Here is a 21,743-nt window from a genome sequence, read left to right as displayed (position 1 = left end):
ATTTTTAAGGAACTAAGTTTCCAAAACATTTTGACCAACGAAAAATTGGAAAACATTTTGACAGGATATGTTTTCCTCCGTACCAAATACACACTTATACCATAAACTATAAGAAGACCACTAACTAGGGATCCACTAAGATCACCTCCATTTTGGAAAATTTGTAATAGCACGTGTATGAAGATTAAAAAGGCATACTAACCGAAGAAACAGAAATCATTTTGGAGACAGGAAACTTTTGCATCAAGACTTTCTTGTAAGATGTCCATTCCTTTCCCACAAATTTTATATCTCTATATGGTTCTGCTGTGATTTCAGTAGCTGTACTTCCTAAATCTGAATCCTCTGGTTCTCCATGATTCCCCCTTAGTGGATCAAAAAACTCGTCCCTGCCATAATCCGTAACGTCAACCTACAAACTCAACCAAGTGATGGAAAAATTAGGAAATGAAAAAATATCTGGATATGCTAAGAACAACAAGAGCCCATGATCAATCGTAGTGTAAGGTTATTGACTTAACACTTGATTAAACCTAGGTGGTATATTGGTATCACCATTATAATCTTTTAAAATATTGAAGCAACCTAGAGTGGCTACAATTTTAGCTACGTATCGTATACACAATCATCTGGTTTTATTTTCCTTTGCTGGTTTTGACTCTTTTTGAACAAGCTTATAAGTCTCTTCTCTTATAGGAGTAGTTTCTTTTGTCTTAAAGTATTTCTTCTCTTTTTTTTTTTTCTTTTTTTTTAACTGTAGTGCGTAGACCAGCTTACTAACCTATTTCGTCAAGTACGTGCATCTTGTTACCAGTATGGGCGCTGCCCACCAAAACTTAGACAGATGGATGCACTTTGTTTATCCTGAGTCTTAACACCTCTAAGGAGTAAGGACTAAGGAGTATGGGAAGTCCAACAACTACAACCTGCTCTGGTGAAATTGCATTGCCTATATCCCAATAAAGTAGAAAAACTTGAATGCAGTTATAACTTATCTACATCTTAATAACTTATTTTTTTTCACAATGAATCACTGGAAAAAGGACTTCACCTGTCACTAATTAGCTTAAATTTGTCAAATGGAAATTTTATCCATTTTTTGGCTAATCTCTTCAGAACAATAGGAGATTTAAGTACTTAGTCATGAAAATGAGTAGTATCTGTTTGTTCTTTTGTTTAAAACCCTGATTATACCTTAAGTGAAATTGTTCACCGTTGAATCCACTTTTTGGTCCACAATGTCATAAAAACTCACTACTTCACAACATTTTCATTGATTTAAATGCAATTGGTGGCGTAATAAGTTGCTGCGATTAATATACACGAGGAAGGGAGAAACATTGAACCTGCTCTGGTGAAATTGCACTGCCTAAATCACAATAAAGTAGAAATCACACAAACACAAAAGCATGAATGCAGTTCTAACTTATCTACATCTTAATAACTTTTTTGTTTCATAAATAACCACTGGAAAAAGGACTTCACCTGTCACTAATTTGCCTAAATTTTTCAAATTGAAATTCTATCCACTTTTTTTCGGCTAATCTCTTCAGAACAATAGGAGATTTAAGTATTTAATCATGATAATGAGTAGCTGTGTTCGTTCTTTTGTTTGAAAACCTGATCATATAACAACAACAACATGCCCCGTGCAATCCCACAAGTGGGGTCTGAGTAGGGTAGAGTGTACACAGACCTTACCCCTATCATGGAAGGTAGAGAAGTTGTTTCCGATAGACCCTCGGCCCGAAGAAAAGCAAATCAAAGCAGTCTGGGAAAAGAAATAACAGAAAAACAATTTGTACCGTTGATTCCACATTTTGTAAACAACTTACTACTTTACAACATACTCCACTGATTTAAATGCAAGCGGTTGCCTAATAAGTTGTTGCGATTAATGTGACACCATTTGACTTGAGAAGTTTGAAATTTGTAGTCTAAAACAAACCTTTAACATATTTATGTGGCTATGAATAATTTCATTAAGGGTAAAAAGGAAATTTTAAAGTTAAGTTGCTTCTAATTAATACTTACTTATAAGTTTTGAGAGCAAACAATGCAGAAAATATGAAATGTGTATCTCTTTTTGGTGTAAACATGACAGAAGATATTTTTGATAATTTGTAAAAGGAACATAGATCCTTGTTTTGTAATAGTCAAAAAAAAAAAAATTAATAGAAGTTATTTAATATAGAGGAAAACATTGAACCTGGTGGGCACATAAGGGTGATTGAAGGGAGAGAGGATGAGTAGTCTCTGCTGCTACCCGACGCAAGGAGTGAACCTCTTGTTCAGCTTTATACTCTCGATTTCGAAATTTCAGTTCCATTCAAACAATCAAATTGTACACTCTGATATGCGGGATACCCGTATTGAAGCTTCTCCGTTGTTATTCCACTGTCTAATGTAACAAAATGATGATCAAAATGTTCTTTGGTGAGAGAAAAATAAAAATTCAAAAATGGTCCTTCGTAGTGTTAACAGGGCCGTTTGGCACGATCATAAGGAAAACATCTTATCCCTTATTTGGTTAATAATTTAAAAATAGTATCAGAATAAATTATCTCTGGTATGGAATAATAATTTCAGGATTAGTTATTTCAGGATAAAATAATTAAAATGACAAAAATAGCCTGCGGTCCGTCAAACTCCTTTTCTACTAAATAAGGTGGAGGTTATTTTTGTTGGGCAACTTACACAAATGACTACACTTTGGGAGACCCGCTACGGTTGACCGACGGAGAAGAGAGAGTGAAAAAAGGGAGAGAGAGTTGAGGGAGAAGAGAGAGCGATTGAGGGAAAAGATTGATACAATTGAATAAGAGGAGATGGGTTTTGAATTAGTTACCTTGTGTAATTGAAATACAATATTTAACTATTAAATTATGTTCTCTACAGTATGTAAAATTACCATTTTTGTAAACAAATAACTTTTACTTAGAAATTATGCAATGCATGGTACTTTTAATTCAACAAACCCAAACAATCAATAAGAAATAATGCCAGGATAACTAATTTCAATATAACTCTTAGTTTGATTGGGCATACATATAGCTCTTTAAATCTTGTGGTCTTAAATTTATCATAAATACAACTTGAAAAGTGAAAAGGGAGTTGAAAAATAAGTTATAATCTGTTTTCCAAATTTGAAATACAACTTCAAGTTGAATTTAGATTTTTATGACAAACGCTAATTTTTAAATAAAGTCATAAACTATTCCGGAAAAAAGTGAATATTTTTTATGGCCAGAAGGGTTATCTATGGGCTTTGGTCCTTAAAATGTAATAAATATGATGAAAATAGTTCTTTAAGGCATTTCAAAAAGTGATCAATTTGATCCTAAATCACATAAATAATAATAATTGTTATTTTTACTATTAAAATAAATGAAGACCCTCGGCATATGTACTCCATGTGAGCTATGCTACTAAACTACACAATAAAAGTTATCTTATTGTATCGTTCAAAATCCCATTTCGACATCCACGCCAAAATTTAATCATAACTTGAACTAGCCATGGGAAAAATTGATGTAGAGGTAAAGCCGAAAGAAAATTATAATTTTACTGTGACTTTATTAACTAGAGCATGAAAGGAAGCCTAGAAATTCTTCAATTAGACAAAGTGGGTTGTGTACGGAGGAAAGACTTCAGTTTAGTTTGACATTAAAAGTAGCAATTATCTTTACTTATATGGTTTTGGATCAAATCAATTACTTTTTTATTTACATTAAGGATCATTTTCATCGTTAAGGACCAAATGGAACCAAAACTCACATATTGAAAACCATTTTGATTTTCTCCATATAAATTGGACTTTTGTGTTTCTCTCTATTAATATACTTGTCAATTTGTGGGATCTTTTACGTTCGAATAGAAGAAAACACAAAATATTAGGTAGATGGCCAATTGTAATAATACAGCTGCTCGTTTTGAATAATTTTGCCTAAAAAAAGTGATTTGATGCTTTGAATATGTTGTTTTTATCATTTGGACTTAACATGTGGTTTGGATTGAGACTCAAGGAGTTCGGATGAGTTTTGGGCAAAGTATTAATTTTTGCACAGTCACTGAAGTTACTATCAGCTGGTGCGTCACATATGCCTCCCTGGGGTCACAAATGGTAAAAGGAAGCACCAGGCCTGGCCTCTGCAAAAGTGAGCCAGGGAACGCAGAGGCGAAAGTCGGTCAATGGTGACTTTCTGCAATTGCAATGGTTCGGTCAGAATTGCAATGGTGGTCGGCCATCCGGGCATTCACATTTGCGTGGGTTCTAGAATTGCAGCATTGCAATTGCGATCAAGAGGTCCGCAATTGCGACGATACAACACACACGCGCGCGCGGGCACACACACATATAAATAATTAGATATTCGGGACAATAATCATTCTTGACAAATTTGGAAAGAAGACCACTCGAATTTTTGGATCCGAATTGGTGGAGTTTCACCCAACTATTATAGATAATGATTCCTTATATTAATCTAGTGATTATGTGTTAATTTTATCGAATTTGAATCATGTAATCATGCCCTTCAAGAAGCTACAATTAAATAATTTAACCTAAACTTAAAATTTGAAAATTGTCGTTTTAATTAGCAATTGCAATCAAAATACAATTTTGATTATTGAAGATAATATTAATTGTTGAAGCTATAGTGTGTAATATTTTGCACTTTAACTTCCGAAATTAGCTCTCAGATATACTATCTAATGTATTATCTGTTTATTTTGTGTATATTCAAATAATTTCTTCTTCTAACCCAGCTTTTTGATATTTCTTGATCTTAAAAAAACAATTTGATTAGGGACGCATTCTCGTTGACATCTTTTATATATATATATATATATATATATCATTTTCATACAGTAACTTGGGACAATTAATTATAGTTGACAAAAAAGTTTCAAAATTGAGTGGGAGTAACTCAAGTTATTTCTATTGAGTAGGGTGATAAAATTTAGATTAGTGATTAAAGAGTTTTGACCATATTCCGACTTTCCCCCAAGTTTTATTTTTAACACTTTGACCCAACCAATATAAGCCCTAAAATACCCAAAACAGGTAAATAAATAAAAAACGCGCCAAAGCTCTCTTTAGCGCTGATTTTCTCCATTCCCTCCATTCTTCTTCTTCCTTTGTCTTCTTCGTCCACTGTTGCTGCTCTCTTCTTGTTCTCCTTCTTCTGCTGATGTTTTCTTCTTCATTTTGAAGAACTTGCTCAAGAAATAAAAAAAACGAAACCACCCGATTTTACAATTGTTTGACTGGATTTCGTTCGTGTAGCACTGGGCATTACTTCATAAGTAATTTCCGCTCATTTGGTAAGCAAAACAATATTGTTTTGTTTCAATTATTCATCTAGCTATAGCTGTTGCTTTTCCAACAATTTACAGTAGCAGTTGCAGTTGTTGCAACAAGTGCTAAAGATGTTGTATAAGAGCTTTTGAATTTATTGCAACAACTGTTGTAGTTTCTGCAACAGTTGCAATAAATTATGATGTTGTTGCAAATTTTGTACAAATCTGTTGCAACAACTGCTAAATATGGGTATAAATAATTTATAACAGTTGTTGTACTTTTTGCAACAACTATGATAGCCGTTGGACAGCTTCTACTCTTTCCAACAACTCACTAACTTGTTGCAACAAGTAACCTGTGATAGTGGCTGGACAACTTCTACTCATTCCAACAACTCACTGACTTGTTGCAACAAGTAACCAACAAGTAGGTTACTTGTTGCAACAAGTACAACAGCTGTTGGACATATTTTACAGTTGTTACTGAAGCTGTCTCCAACAACTGGGTGAGTAGTTGCAACAACTCGATGACTTGTTGCAACAGCTACATTAGTTTTTGGACATATTTTACAGATGTTATGAAATAGAGACCAAAATTGAAGTTGTCTCCAACAACTAAGTGAGTAGTTGCAACAAGTAGACTACTTGTTGTAACAAGTCACTTAATTGTTTCATTTTGTTACTATACTGTCATGATTGATTTTCTTAAAACAAAATATCTTTAGGTACCATTAATGGGGGACTCAATAACAATAGGGTTTGATTGCCATGGTGAATGGAGCGAGAAGAACCATAGATATGTATGGCGCTGGAAGGGTAGTGACATGTTAGAGACGATGGCGATGATTGATGTTGTGTTTGATGATATTGTGAACTTAATCATTACCTATTGTGAATTAATTTGTGAACCGAAAGATCTTACCATCACTTACATGAACAACTCTTTTGAAAACCAGAGGGTCTTCCCTTTTAAGATAACCGATCAGGTTCGTTTGCATGCTTATTTGAATGCTGTAGCTAGGCCCATTTTAAGGGTATACTTGGTTGGAAGCCCGGTAGAGAACCAGAATTTAACTCAAGACCAACAAGATATGTTAAATGATGAATTGGATGGGATGGATATGGATATTCCAGATAATGGAAGTGGAGGTGACCAGATTCCTATACCGGAAGTTGCGAGCAATACACCGGGCACTACACAATCAACATAGTCCAGCCATGTTCAAGATGATGAAACAGGTTTTTATAAAGGAATGTCATTCAAGAACAAGGAAGTACTAGCAACTTCGTTGAAACTTGCTTGCTTGAAGAAAGCTTTCAGTCTCAAACAGGTGATTAATTCACGTACTGTGTATTGCTTCAGATGTGTACATCCGAAGTGCATGTGGTGGCTGAGGGCTGTGAAGCTTTTAAGTTCTGACAGAATTTATATCAGAACCTACATAAAATATCACACATGTGGTTCTGAGCATATTATGAGCCATAATCCACACGCCATAGCGAAAGTCATTGGTGAATACTTCAAAGATAGGTTTCCCGACGGCAAAGGCCCATCTACAAAAGATATGATCCATTCAGTCCATACAAAATTAGATTATAAGGTAAGTTATTGGAAGGTTTGGAAGGGCATGGAGATCGCAAAGGCTTTGACAAGGGGGACACATAAGCACGGGTAGGCGGTGCTTGATGCGTATCATTATATGCTTTGTTCCGCAAATCTAGGAAGTAAGATTGCATTAAAGGTTGATGAAAATAGGAAGTTTAAGTACTTTTTTGTAGCTTATGCGGCTTGGATGCTTGATTTTGTGCAAATGAGAAAAGTCATAGCTGTCGATAGGACGTTATTGAGGAGCATGTATGTAGGAGTGTTGTTGTCAGCCGTCGCACAAGATACGGAGAATCATATTTTCCCGATGGCATTTTGTGTAGTGGACAAGGAGTGCGATGCCTCATACTAATATTGTTTTTGAACAAATGAGAAGCTATGTAGATGATACCGCTGAGTTGTGCATGATTTCTGATAGGCATCCAAGTATCAAAAAGGCGGTTTCAATTGTCTTCCTTACATCTCATTGTGGTTGTTGCATGAGGCACCTTGGGGAAAATCTCTTAACCACCTTTCACAATTCGAAGGTCGTATCTCATTTTTATAAAGTCGCAAAAGCTTACAATATAGATGTGTTCAATGACCTTTCACAATTTGAAGTGTATTCTTCCTAAATCAAGTGATCATTAGAGTGATTTGATGTGAAGTACTTTATTCATCCATATTTAGTGGTAAACAAAGGGTTTCAATGTTATTCAGTGATCAACAAAGGGATTCTCTGATATTTAGTGATCAACAACCACAACAACATACCCAGTGAATCCCACAAGTCCAGGGAGGGTAGAGTGTACGCGGACCTTACCCCTACCTTAGGTAGGGAGGCTGTTTCCGGAAGACCCTTGACTCAAGAAAAGACATATGAAAGGTCAAATACGGGCAAATAAATCAAAGCAATTATGAAAATGAAAACAATAAAAGTAAATAAGCCATTATAAACCAACAGATACTCGCAAAAATTAAGAGACAAGAAACTATAGAGCAATATAACTACTCGTAAGAAAGGATAAACGTGACTACCTACTAGCCTTCTACCCTAATATGAGTCCTCCATACCCTCCTATCTAAGGTCATGTCCTCGGTAAGCAGGAAATGCGCCATGTCCTGTCTAATCACCTCTCCCTAATACTTCTTCGGCCTACATCTACCTCTTCTGAAACCGTCGCTAGCCAGCCTCTCACACCTCCGCACTGGGGCATTTGCATCTCTTCGCATCACATGCCCAAACCATCTCAGTCTCGCTTCCCGCATCTTGGCATCCACTGAGGCTACTCCAACCTTGTCTATGATGACTTCATTCCTAATCCTATCGCTCCTAGTGTGCCCACACATCCATCGTAGCATTCTCATTTCCGCCACTTTCATCTTCTAAACATGAGATTTCTTGACTAGCCAACACTCCGCCCCATACAACATAGTTGGTCTAACCACCACTTTGTAGAACTTGCCTTTAAGTTTTGGTTGTTGCAAAGATGTGTCATCTGTCGCAATAGATTATTTAGTTGTTGCAACAATTTAAGCAACTGTTTGATTTTTTCCAACAAGGTGAGTCATCTGTTGCAACAGGTTACTGATCTGTTGCAACATATTATTTAGTTGTTGCAACATCTTCAGCAACTATTCTATTATTTCCAACAAGTTAGGATTCTGTTGCAACAACTATTTGACTTGTTTGAGACTACTGAACATACAATATATAAGGGTAATGAACATAGAAAATATACTTAAAAAAATTACATAATTTCTTCATCCACTATAATTTAACAACTGAATATAAAATGCAAACATAAAGAGAAATTGTTTGTCCCCAAATTAGGGCTCCCCAAAACACTAATTTAAAATAATTGCCTTTCAGCCCACATTATGGCTCCAACACCTTATCAATAATCCCAGAAGCCCACCTCTATTGCATCCTTGCCACAGTATTGTCACTCATTAAATATTCGTGCCGGTAAGAAAATGCTCAATAAAACCAAGTGACCACGAACCACATGCCCTATTAGTCTCATTGCGGGGGAGATTCTTTTTCTGATCAAACTCCCATGGTTCATTAAGCACCTTTTAAGGCAAGTGTGAGAACATGCCACTTTGCTTTAGTAACTTGGGTAACAAATCCAATACCGACTGCATGTAACAGAAGACATGTAACTGAAGAAAACATCATCTTCATAAACTGAGAGGTTGCAATCATAACATTTATGACCACCTCCTCAATCATGAACTCAAGAGTGACAAAATGGGTGGTATTAATATTCATCACAGTTATGACCTTTTTGACACCAACCCACTCGCATCCATCTAGGTAGGGTCTTCTACCTTTGGGATAACTGAGGACATCATCGTCCCACAGAAACATAGCAAGTCTTTTCTCCAAGGGCGCACCACCCTCCTTTGTAGCCTCATCGGTCAACTCTGTGTACCTTTTGCTGATGTTATTGTAGAAGTTGAGGTCCAACATTCTATCAGAGGAATCATAGTGCTTAGAGAAATTAAATTTCCTAATACACATTAACAGCATGATTTCATCTGCATACTACAGTAAAAGTATCAAAACAGTCAGTCACTTGTTGCAACAATTAGTTAACTTGCTGCAACAACTAATTCACTTGTTGCAACAACTAGTTAGCTTGCTGCAACAACCAGTTAACTTGCTGCAACTAATTCAACAAAAAAAGACTTGTTGCAACAACTAGATAAATTGTTGCAACACCAACCAGTTAACTTGCTGCAACTAATTTAACAAACCAGAGGACAAGTGTTGTTGAAACTTACACTATCCATGCCATGCCCCGAACCTGGGCTTGGACGTAACACGGCACCCAGTGCCTGGCTACATGTGATCGAGCGAACCAACTGGCTGGTTGAATCAACATGTGATATCATAACTGTTGCAGGCTATGCGTCCACCAAACACAATATGAAGAGACCTGGTTGAGTACCAGTTCCCTTATGCAATGCAGTAAGTATAGAAGACAAGATTTTACCGTGGAAAACTCCTTGCTCAAGGGATTAAAAATCACGACCTACACCAGTAGGATTTCAATTCCACTACACGAGCAACTTCAGGCTACAACTCTATCGTAAGTTAGGAATTAACTCCCATAATCTCTCACCCTTACAATAACGCTTATGCAACGTAGGAACTAACTCACTTAGTCCCTCAACCTTTAAAATACTCTAATTGCAAGCACCTCCACTTGACTAACTCTAGCCAAGAAAACTAATACACCTAGACTCACTCTAGCCTAGTGTACCACTCAAAGACACCCTTTGAGATTTTATCGTGACTAACTCTAGCCACACACTAATACAACTAAGCTAGCTCTAGCCCAGTGTACCACTCAAGAGCTTGTGGAAGCAACCTTGAGAATTTAGAACACCTACTAACAACTTTTTTTTTTGGGAAGCGTAGTTTTACAGCTTAAAACTACTAAACAAAGACTTGCAACAATATGAAGAACTTAGACTGAATCTTGTGTCTGGATCAGGTTCTTTAATTCTAGGTGATTTGTTTTTGAGAGATCTTGAGAACTTGTGTCAGCAGCTTTGCACGATTTAGATTAGGTTTTCAAGTCTACTCAATATGTTATCATGTTGTATATATAGTGAGAGCATGTGGAATGGATAGAGACTACTCATTCACTTTGACTTAAAGCATGGGCCAACTCACAACTGTACATGTGTGCAGCAAGTGGCTCGGCTTTCAGTTGTTCTCTACTGATGGTGCAAGGTGCACAAAGAGGAGGTTACTGACCAGGTCACTATCTGATTCTGAAATAGTTTGACAATCATCAAAACACAAATGCACTTGGACTTATCAATTTCCCCTTTTTGATGATGACAAACTCATAGACGATGTTCCCCCTGAAAACCAGCTTCCCACTTGTTCCCCCTGCGAAGCAGACCATCATTTTAGAGCACCTGCAACATGTTAGTAACAATGCAACACATTTCTACAGCATATCTTCCCCCTTAGTTCGGCAACATGTCTTCACTTATTCTGATCACAGTCGGATGTACCCATTCATATCATCAACAATATCTTCCCCCTTTTGGCATTATCAAAAAAATTCAGTGACGCCCTCTCAGAGCTATGAAACATAAGTATACACGATGATAGAGATATCTTATGGCATAAAGATAAAATAATCGTTGCATTCATCAGATTAATTTGCCTACAGGATGAAGTAACAATCATTATCCAAAAGCAGTAGTCTAAACAATATACATATAATAGTTAAAATGTTAAAACATCATGTCATAGACAAAGAGGACTGGGGGAAACAGAGGGAGCTTGAGGGATTGGAATATGGAGGACAGAACAAGGAGAGGAATCAGGGAGCACGAGCAAAGGCTTTCAGAACATTATTCACTTTCTCGCTATTATCTCTTTGATTTTTGATCATCTTATCACCAAGCTCACCCACCTTCTCGTTCAAGCGAGCATTCTCCGCTTGAAGCTCAACATTTTCGCGTCCAAGCTCACTACTAGGGGCAGGTTCACATGTTTGTTCAACCAATTTAACTCTCAGGCGATCATTTTCAGCCAATTTAGCTCTCAGGCCTTCATTTTCAACTTGAAGCCGACTGATTTTAATGGTTGCTTGCTCATGTGCGTCAATTAGATCCGATATAATAGAGCTGCTCCCCACACCTTCCCTCTTGTGTATTCATTCACACTCTTCTAAGGTCCCTATAGTGTGATCATCTGTTTCCCTGTTCCCTTCGTAGCCTTTCCATTCTTGACACTAAAATGCTCAAACACATTGGTCAAGAAAAAGCCATAAGGAAGCCCATGCTTGCTATATTTGATATTCAAACCTTTATCCTATGTTCAATCATTAGACCAGGCAAGTTGATGGGTTAAAAGTTTGCAAGAGGTTCAAGATGTACCAGGTCTGACAATGAAGTCGTGTATCTCCCCTCAGCTCTAGGAAGCAGCACTTTGTTAACAAACTCAAAAATAAGTTGATATTGCGGCTTCAGTTGCTTCTTATGGAACCTATCAGAGGATGCAGGGCCCTTATTGACAATCGAGTTTTTGAAATCTTAAGAGGCTTTTCCTTTCACAATTTTCAGTCCACAGGTTGGGACTGCCAAGATTTCTCCAAGCTTTGCCTCATCTAGCTGGAATTCCTTTGAATGAATTGCCAGAGCCAAGGTAGAGTCATCAGTATATATCAGATTCAGGTATAACTCAATCACCTCTTGTTCAAAAACACTGGGAACTGGAGTAACAAACAGATGTTCCCATTCCTAAAATTTTACGATCTCTAGAAGTTCCCTCATTCCATGCTTGTCAGAGATGTCATAATCAAATACTCTTCCCTGTAACACTTTTTGATTCATTAGAGTATTTTCCCTTTCCTCATCTGAGTCCTGTAACCTTCTCTTTTTCTCAGAGCAACGTGGTTCCTTTCTTAGTTTGCTCCCTTTTCTTTGGGTTGTCGAGGTGTACTCTTCTTCTTGAGAACTTGCTCATTTCTTTCAGTAGGTGTATCCTCCTTGATAACCTTTTTTCCTTTTTCTTCTTCTTTTCTTTTAGATAAACTTTTCTCAAGAGATAGTTGTTCAGGTTCCTCTTCTTCATCAGGAATTGTCACCACATCCGAAGACGATGGAACCTCCTCATCTTTCAAACTGTTCTTCCCAAATCTTCCTTTCGTCTTGTCTACCAATTTATCTTTCTTTGCCTTTAGGGTGCACTCAAGCCTAGCTTTTCTCCTTTGCCTAGTGTGTGGACTTTATAAGCAATTCGTTTCCTGACTTTCCCACTTCTTGGAGTTACAGGGCCAGAGGATCTCTTAATTACGGTACTTAGAATGATATCACCATCTGAGTCTACTTCCTCAGAGGAGTTATCAGACTTTTCTTTCTCCGGAGATGGTCCTCTTAACTGCACAACAGCAGGAATTACATCTCTAATTACTTTAGAGAGGTCTGTAATCTCAACTACGATGGGAGTAATCCGAAGTATAAATGACTCGAACACTCCTTGTGCTGAGAGACCACGTCCCTCCTGCACATCCCCTGTACTTTCTTCTTTCCCCTTAACTTTTTCACTGTCCATTTTAGCCTGCATGGCATCATCAAACCCAACCACTATTTCGTTTTCACTCTCCAATATATTAGAAAATCCCACTCTTTTCTCCGATATGTTACTATCTATAACTGAGATGGAGTCCTCTGCTCCTTTTTCACAGCTAAAGGAATTAGGATTACCTGAGATTTCTGCACCAACTTCACTTTCCTTAGTTGTACCTCTATTTTTTGAGTCCTGTATATCCTCACAATTTGCCTTTTTAGCAACAGACCTTTGGATATTGATATTTAAACCCACAGAGCTCATGATGTTGCTTGAAACTTCCACTCTATCATCCCTTTCGTTGATTTCCTCAGTGGTTTGGAGGAATTTGGAGACTGAAAATGTTTGACTACTTTCGTCTAAAACTAGTTTTTCAGATGGAACGGGATCTAAGGATGTGTTTTTAGAAGGTGAGGGGAAGAGTTTTATGTCTGAGATAGCTTGAGAGGTGGACTCTTTGTTAAACATAATTGGTCTAGGCTAAGGTTTTGAGAGGAAGAAGAGGGATTTGAGTTTGTGGATGTTACATTAACAAAGGGAACAGAGAATAAGGATTTAGTAAGAGAGACACAAATAGTAGCCTTAAATATTTGAGACAAGGAACCGATTCTGATCGGTTAATACCTGAAGTTTCTTACAGACCGGGTCGGTCTAGGAAAAATCTAACGTTTGGGATGAGGATTTTGGGCGGGAAGATTTTTAATGACATGACATGTTAGCAGTTTAACACATATATATAAGCATTGGAGAGACTACTAACCTGAATCACAGGAACCAAGTTCCTTGACAGTTTTTTTGAAGTAGCAGGGAATTCAGAAGTATGCAATGTCTCTAATACTTATGCTGTCCTGAGAGTGGTATGAGAGTATGCTTCCCCTTGGTCAGTGTCATTTAGAATGTAAATAGCGTTTTCTGATCATGTTGTCTCTTCTTCAGTAGCAGCTAATTTCAATATCATAGGAAGGTGTTTTTCATTTTTTAACACACTTTCCTTAGAGTCCCTTGAGTGAGGTGACATTCTTCATTTTTCAAAAGGATTTTGATAAATGATACCTTTTGACTGTCCTTTACTTACCCAAGTCTTCTGTCTAAATTACTGACTCAGTCTGGGAACCCGCATCTGATCAGGTCCCTTAGAGTAAGAAGCAGAGTGAATTGAGCTTTCTTCTTTTAATTCAAGAAACTCTTCTTTTTCCTTCCACAGACCAGGTTCCTCCTCTCTTGACTTCTGTTTGGCAGTATCTTCATTTTGAAGAAGGTTGAAGATGCTGGTGTTTCGTGATCCATCTTGTCTGCCCTCATACTCATCCTGTGCGTTGTTTATCATCTCCTTCCCTCTACATGATGTATTCAATAGTTCTTTTATGTGGCTGTTTAGAAGAGGATTTTCTTTAGTAACTTCCTTAACTTGCTCTTGTAGATCTATGATACCAACGACCATATCATCCCTTTCTTGATCTTGAGTGGTCTCACTACCCTTCATTTTGAAAGATCAAGCTTTGTACTGATTTTGTCGACTCCATCATGTGCACCTTTGAGAGCGTTCTAGATCTCCTTTGTTGTTTCACAAGAAGAAACTAGATTGTACTCCCCTGATCCAATGCTTTGAAGAAGAATCTCCATTCAGCTCAGGGAGATGAGAACCATAACAGATCATGTCCCACAGATCTGTATCCTTACCAGTGATAGTCTTGCATTCTAACCTTTCACCATTCATAATATTTAGCGCTGAAACTTGGTGGTCTTGAGAGAGATTCTCCCTTCTTTTGGTTTAGTGAGCTAGCCATGAAGAGATCCTTTCTAGGTGTTAACCTTTTAGAAAGAACATGCTCTGATACCAATTGTTGCAGGCTATGCGTCCACCAAAAACAATATGAAGAGACCTGGTTGAGTACCAGTTCCCTTATGCAATGCAGTAAGTACAAAAGGCAAGATTTTACCATGAAAAACTCCTTGCTCAAGGGATTAAAAATCACGACCTACACCAGTAGGATTTCAATTCCACTACACGAGCAACTTCAGGTTATAACTCTATCGTAAGCTAGGAATTAACTCGCATAATCCCTCACCCATACAATAACGCTTATGCAACTTAGGAACTAACTCACTTAGTCCCTCAACCTTTAAAATACTCTAATTGCAAGCACCTCCACTTGACTAACTCTAGCCAAGAAAACTAATACACCTAGACTCACTCTAGCCTAATGTACCACTCAAAGGCACCCTTTGAGATTTTATCGTGACTAACTCTAGCCACACACTAATACAACTAAGCTAACTCTAGCCTAGTGTACCACTCAAGAGCTTGTGGAAGCAACTTTGAGAATTTAGAACACCTACAAACAACTTTTTTTTTTGGAAGAGTAGGTTTACAGCTTAAAACAACTAAACAAAGACTTACAACCATTTAAAGAACTTAGACTGAATCTTGTGTCTGGATCAGGTTCTTTAACTTCTAGGTGATTTTGTTCTTGAGAGATCTTGAGAACTTGTGTCGGCAGCTTTGCACGATTTAGATTAGGTTTTCAAGTCTACTCAATATGTTGCCATCATGTTGTATATATAGTGGGAGCATATAGATAGAGATCACTCATTCACTTTGACTTAAAGCATGGGCCAACTCACAGCTGTACATGTGTGCAGCAACTGTCTCGGCTTTACAACTGTTCTCTACTGACGGTGCAAGGTGCACAGAGAGCAGGTTACTGAATAGGTCACTATCTGGTTCTGAAATAGTTTGACAATCATCAAAACACAAATGCACTTGGACTTTTCAATAACATATTGAATGCATAAAATAAACTAACACATGATGATATACTGAAAGTCTGAATGATATAAATTAAAGTGCGGAAACGCTAATATAAGTCTGAAGCATAACTATAGCCAACATCGGTTAACATGTAAAGCCTGCGACTCTGTCTAACGGTTCTAGTCTATGAAGCCTCTAATGAAGTATTAAAAATACTGATTATTGCCGGGACAAGCCCCCGACATACCTGACTGTCTGTAAATACTGAAAGACTGAAAGTAATGATAATGCCCTGAAAGACTGGGCTCACCGATCAGCTGATACTGGAAATCCTAACTAGCAAATTCGTCGTCCTATAAATCGTTACCTACATCGCGAGATGCAGGCCCTGAGAAAAAGAGATGTTAGTATATTTGAATTGCACTGGTATATAAAATAATTGAAAGAAAGAAAAGTAAGTGGGATGCTCGGGGAAAGGGCAGCCCAAATCAATGCACATGTAATAAGTGTTGAAACTGATAATTGCAATGAACAAAGAAGTAAAGTTATGATTACTTCCTATTCTGAATATGGAATCACCTATTTATAACATGAGGCCTTGGGCCCATATAATATGTGGCCTCAGACCTATATAAGTGCACAAGTCTGTGGCCTCAAGCCCAAGTATACGTATACATAACTGCGGCCTTAGGCCCAAAACACAGGTGTTCAACATTAAACGATTTATATAAAAGAACTGAGAATCATGCTGAAAAGTACAACACTGACATACTGAGAAATCATTAGTCCAACGCACCAAAAACCTTATTCTAAGAGCTAGTAGAGGTGATTCTTGAAGGATTTTGGAGAAATCATCTGTTGGGGTAAGTTCTAACCTATGATATTTTGCTTATTTACCTTTCTCTTTAAGATTCCATGGGAGATTATGGCCTTAGAATGATGGGTTATGAGACCTAGGGTATTAATCATGAAACCCTTGTATAAATTGGTTATTGTTGCTTAAATTACTGTCTATATCATCTAGAATTGCAGATTAACACATTCTAGGATTTGAATCACTCCTAATTTCAAGAATCAATTCATGAAATTTAAGGTTTTGCCCAAATTAGGGTTTTTGGTTAATTTGATGAAATTAAAGGGTCTAATGTGATTAGAAACCTATGTAATTAAGGATTATGGCTATTGGGACTATGGGTAGGGTAATTTCACCCTTAATTTCTAGTTTAACCCATATGATTCGTTAGGAGTATTTTGGGTAATTTTCCCTGAATTGATTCTTCTTCCGATTAGTTGATTTATTGTAGTCATTTGCTTAATTAGCATTGCTAATTGTTTGACTACGAGCGATCCGTGGCACTTCAGAAGGTCAAGGATCAAATTTGGCGGTTCGTGACACCAGCTCGGCATCGAGGTAGGTTACAACTTACTTTTCGGTTAGACTCCAATTAGTAAAGCATATGACGAAGTTAAATATTGATGGGGAAATCATGCTAGGCCTTCAAGTATGGAGTTGGGATGGAATTCTATTAGCTTGGTTACTGTTGATTGTGGCTTGTTGCCCTATTATTGTGATTAGACTTGTTGCCTTGTTTGCTATGTTTTAATAAGTGTTTGCATTCATTTCTCTTTTATTATGTCATTTATCATCAGGGGAAAGGAAGGATAATGAGAATAGGCTTAAATCGTCATGTATACTTCTGATAATACACGGTTGAAATATTGATTATGATTTACCGTTGACGATGATATCATGCATGGCGTACATTCTAATTTCACATGAATTTTGGATATTGATTTATGACCTGATACTGAGGATGATAAATGAGAAAATGGAATATATTGGTGACACAAGACCTAGCCATGAGGTGTATTTATCCTATTTGGAAGTTAAGGGTTGTTATAGACTCTCTATGCTGATTGAACTGGTTGTTGATTCATTTCATGCTTGAGTTGATTTATCTAAGTCTTGATATGACTTATGGCATTGTGACTTCTTGTACCTTCATTGTTATTTGAGTGCATTGATTTACCACGTTTACACTCATTTCTGCATTCATACATGATGGAAATGGTTCAGAATTAAATGATGAAAGACTTATGGTATCTATGAAAGAGAATGATTTAAATGTCCAATAGGAAATGGTTTCGGGTGGTGTGATATGATATGATATGATAAAGAACCTCTATGGGCAAAGCTCTCGAGACTCGTTACCGTTGGGCATAGATCTGGAACGAGTGGTACATAGACACCATGGGTCCCCCACGGGTCATGACTATTGTGCGTACAATGCCTTTAGCATGTGTGTACAGATTTGAGACATTTGGCTTATGCATTGTATTGCATAGCATGGCATTGCATTTCACATCATTACCTTTCATTAAACAACGTCATACGACTCCTTATTTCTGATTTTTGTATGGTTTGTTTTACTATTATTGTGGTATGGATCTGATTAGGGTCTGAAGGAGATTGTGGATTAGTGAATCTACCTAGGTTCAGGACTTGGATTTGTGATTATTGATTTGAGATTATTAAGACTTAACAGGCTTGTGGTTTAGAAGTTTCACTTAGGCTTATGACTTAGAAAGTGAGTTTTTGTATGACGTTTGTGTGGGTGGAAGTCCTTGATTATTATGATAATGTGATTCGTGAGTGTACTTGATAGCTTATCTACCTACTTGTTAATTTCTTTCTTCATATATGTGAACTAATTGTTGTCGGCCTATGATACCTATTAGTACTAGTTGTTTGTACTGATGTTACTCTTATTGTACTCTTCTTTTGAGTGAAGAGTTTGTTACTAGTTCCAGTTTCCGTCCTCGAGAGTGATCTGAGTCTAATTGACAGAGATTCTAGGGTGAGCTTTTGGGATAGATCCGCAACCCGGAGACTCTTCTTTGTATCTAATTGTCTACTTTGTATTTCTGAGACAGTATTGATATTTGAGATTTGTTCTTCCTATCAGACTTATATCTATGTAACAGTGGCTCTTGTATTAGTCCAGACCAGATTTTGGGAATATTATTACTTCCGCACTTATCGTTTATATAATTTAAATCATTGTTTATCCCGCATAATTCTTATAAATGACTAAAATTATTTGGGAATGGTTTGCCTACCTGGGGGGACAGTGTAGGTGCCATCACGATTCACGATTTGGTTAGTGATAAGTTGGTATCAGAGCCCTAGGTTTTCGGTCTTACAAGTACAAGAGCATGTCTAGTAGAGTTTTGCGGATAGGTACGATGAGCTCCGTACTTATCTGCGATAGGCAATAGGATATTTAGGAAACTTCCAATTCTTTCACTCTGTCACGCAGCTTCATTCAAATTGGTATCTAGTCGATTCCAATTAGTATATGAATTTCCTTGTCTTATTCTCCCACGGATGGTGGTAATTCTTCACCAATTTCTTATGTGAGCGGTCGATATGATGTGGCGCGGTAAAGTGCGAGGTGTGTTATTATGATGCGGGTGTATGATCCAAGTTCAGTTTAAAGTTATGACTTGAAGTTGAAGTTGTGTGGGGTTGTGTTTAAGACTTGTTTATCATGGGATATTTTCTTGAGGAATAGGGGAGATAGTGCAAGGGACCATTTGATCTCTACGTTTTCAGCGTTGGATTACTTGGAGCCGTAGAAGTGCATTTATGGGTTAACGAGAATGATATGCTCGAGGTATTGTTGGTTTGGGGAAAATTTCAGCATTATCAAGTGTATTATGATTGTTGGGGAATAAGTATAAGTTCGGTAAGGATCATTGGATTTGGCAAAAGTATAGTGACCGCGTGTAAGAAAGAAGAGAAGTTGAGAATAAGGGCACGAAGGATGATTTTTGTGGGAAACGTATAGCGAAGTGAGATTTCTTAGGGTATTTTGGTTGGAGTACCTTTTGCGTCAATGCAATTGTTACACCTTGGAAATTTCACGTTAACGTATAGTGAATGGATTAACGAAGGGCATGACGTATACGATGTTTTGATAAGTAAGAAATAGCATTTGACGATCCTAATCGAGATTTAATTTCAAGGACATTTGAGGTAAGGGAAGAAAGTTGTCAAGGAAAGCGAGAGATATGTTGTGTGTCGGGCAATAATTGCGAGTATCAAATTAATGATGGCTTAATAATGTTTTGGAGAAGAGTTATAATGTCCCTTAGATTGGTAATGAGGTGTTAGACAAGTGTCGAGAAGGTTCCATCGGGATTGGAGGTCAAACGAGTCGACGAGAACGAACTTCGGAAAGCTGTGCATTATACGGCCCAACATACTAGCCATATAAAACATACAGGCCGTATGTTAGGCCGTATGTTGTGACCAGAATGGGTCCTTCATTGGACCAGATCTACGGCCAAACATACGGCCAGTATAATTTATACGGCCAGTATGTTGGTCCGTAGAATCTGGTCGGGACAGCTTCAGGAATTAATATAAGGACCCTCTCTCATTTAATTTATTTCATTATTTATCTCCACACTTCAAGAATACTCTAGAGAACTCTCCACTCTTCATCCACAAGAACCCAAGAGAAATTGATGATCAACTTCATCAAACCAACAAAATCAAGTGTAAGAAACACATTAAAGTGCATCCAAGCCAAGGAATTCCAATGGAAGTGAACAAGGGTTTTGGTGCAAGAGAAGTATTTCCACTCACGGATTATTCCTACACTATCTAAGGTAAATTTTATGATCTATTCATGTTGTTTAAGGTAATGAGAGGTTGAAAGACTTAGATTATGGAAGGAGATAGAAAATGGGTCACAAAGATAGGAATAATGAGATTTTGAGTAGTAGTTTGGAATGAGTCATGAATATTGATATGTTGTGATTATAAGTATGCTATAAGTGACATTTAGAATATGGGATAAGTATTATATGTGAGAAAACGCAATAGTGAACTATGACCATGATTATGGAGGAATTGAAGTGAAATTGTGAAATGTGGATGATGTAGATGAATGATGATTGTTGCTTATAATATTGTGAACGTTGTTATGGATGTTTGAGAGTTGATATGTAAGATGAGAAAAGTTTTATAAACAAAAAAAATGCTGCCTAATTTTCTCTAGCATTAGTAAGCACGTTCATATAATCGATTAACTAATGTTGATGCGAATTCTCTTGAAGGTAGAGACGTGAGCGTTGAAGGAGAACGATCAAGCGATAGAATAGCTAAGAAAAAAGGTATGTGAGGCTAGTCCTTTCTTTCTAATGCATGACTCCATGGCATGAATTCTCCTATATTTCCATGACTTTCCTACACACCGGAAATTATGAGTCTATGATTATAAAGAGCTTTCATAAGATAAAGAGAAGAGATACGATGTGAGTATGATAATGATAACCGATAATGATAACCATGAGTTGATCCTAAAAGTTCTAAAGTTCATGACATGATAATTCCATAAAGTTCTTGCTATGAATACGATATGATGTTTCTGCAATCTAATCACCCTATTAACGATCCCTTAAGGTTGCTCGTTGTGTTACACTCACCTTAAAATGTTAGTTCCTTCAAGGTGAGATATGATGAATATAATCACTCCATAATGTAATCGGGGGTTCTCGACCTTATGTCACCCCGATATTGTTATAGATTGTCTATAAGCTCTAATGCATGTCCTATGACCAATGTTCCGAACAATTACGAGTCTATGTTCATAGGGGGTTTCATATGAGATAAAGGTAAGAGATATGCCATAGATACGATAATGGTAATGATGAGCCTAAGTTTGGAGATTATACAGCCTATCATACGATATTTTTATGAAGTTCATGCTACGAATATGATATGATTTTCATAGATTGTCTTTAAATTCAAATGCATGCCCTATGAAAAGTTATGATAAGCTTATGAGATGTATGTGATGATAAAAGATTTCCGTAGTGATAGCAATGATGATGATGAGATATACCGAGCCTTGTTACGATTGGGTACGAAACACATGTATGTGATACTGTCGAGCCACTACGTGGCCGAATACAGATATTGTTGAGCCACT

The 21,743-nt window shown here is 37.2% G+C and overlaps 1 protein-coding gene across 4 annotated transcripts in view; it reads right to left on the bottom strand.

Annotated features, from left to right (window-relative positions):
* LOC132636334 (uncharacterized) overlaps nt 1-2,512 on the bottom strand; it is a 48,154-nt gene extending 45,642 nt beyond the window's left edge. The window contains exons 1-3 of one of the 4 annotated variants that reach the window (XR_009581205.1): nt 2,210-2,512; nt 1,697-1,771; nt 203-412 (exon numbers count right to left, since the gene is read on the bottom strand). Coding sequence is in view for 3 of the 4 variants with exons in the window: in XM_060353153.1 (XP_060209136.1) it covers nt 203-412; nt 1,697-1,771; nt 2,210-2,329 (405 nt within the window). In the remaining variant the exon portion in view is untranslated. The remainder of the gene's footprint in view (nt 1-202; nt 413-1,696; nt 1,772-2,209) is intronic. The other 3 variants (XM_060353153.1, XM_060353150.1, XM_060353151.1) reach the window with 3 other exon arrangements.
* Nucleotides 2,513-21,743: the final 19,231 nt, after the last annotated feature.

The sequence above is a fragment of the Lycium barbarum genome, chromosome 4, assembly GCF_019175385.1.
Source record: "Lycium barbarum isolate Lr01 chromosome 4, ASM1917538v2, whole genome shotgun sequence".
Taxonomy (NCBI): domain Eukaryota; kingdom Viridiplantae; phylum Streptophyta; class Magnoliopsida; order Solanales; family Solanaceae; genus Lycium; species Lycium barbarum.
The sequence above is the reverse complement of the archived record's forward strand: the minus strand, read 5'-3'. Positions and strand labels throughout refer to the sequence as shown.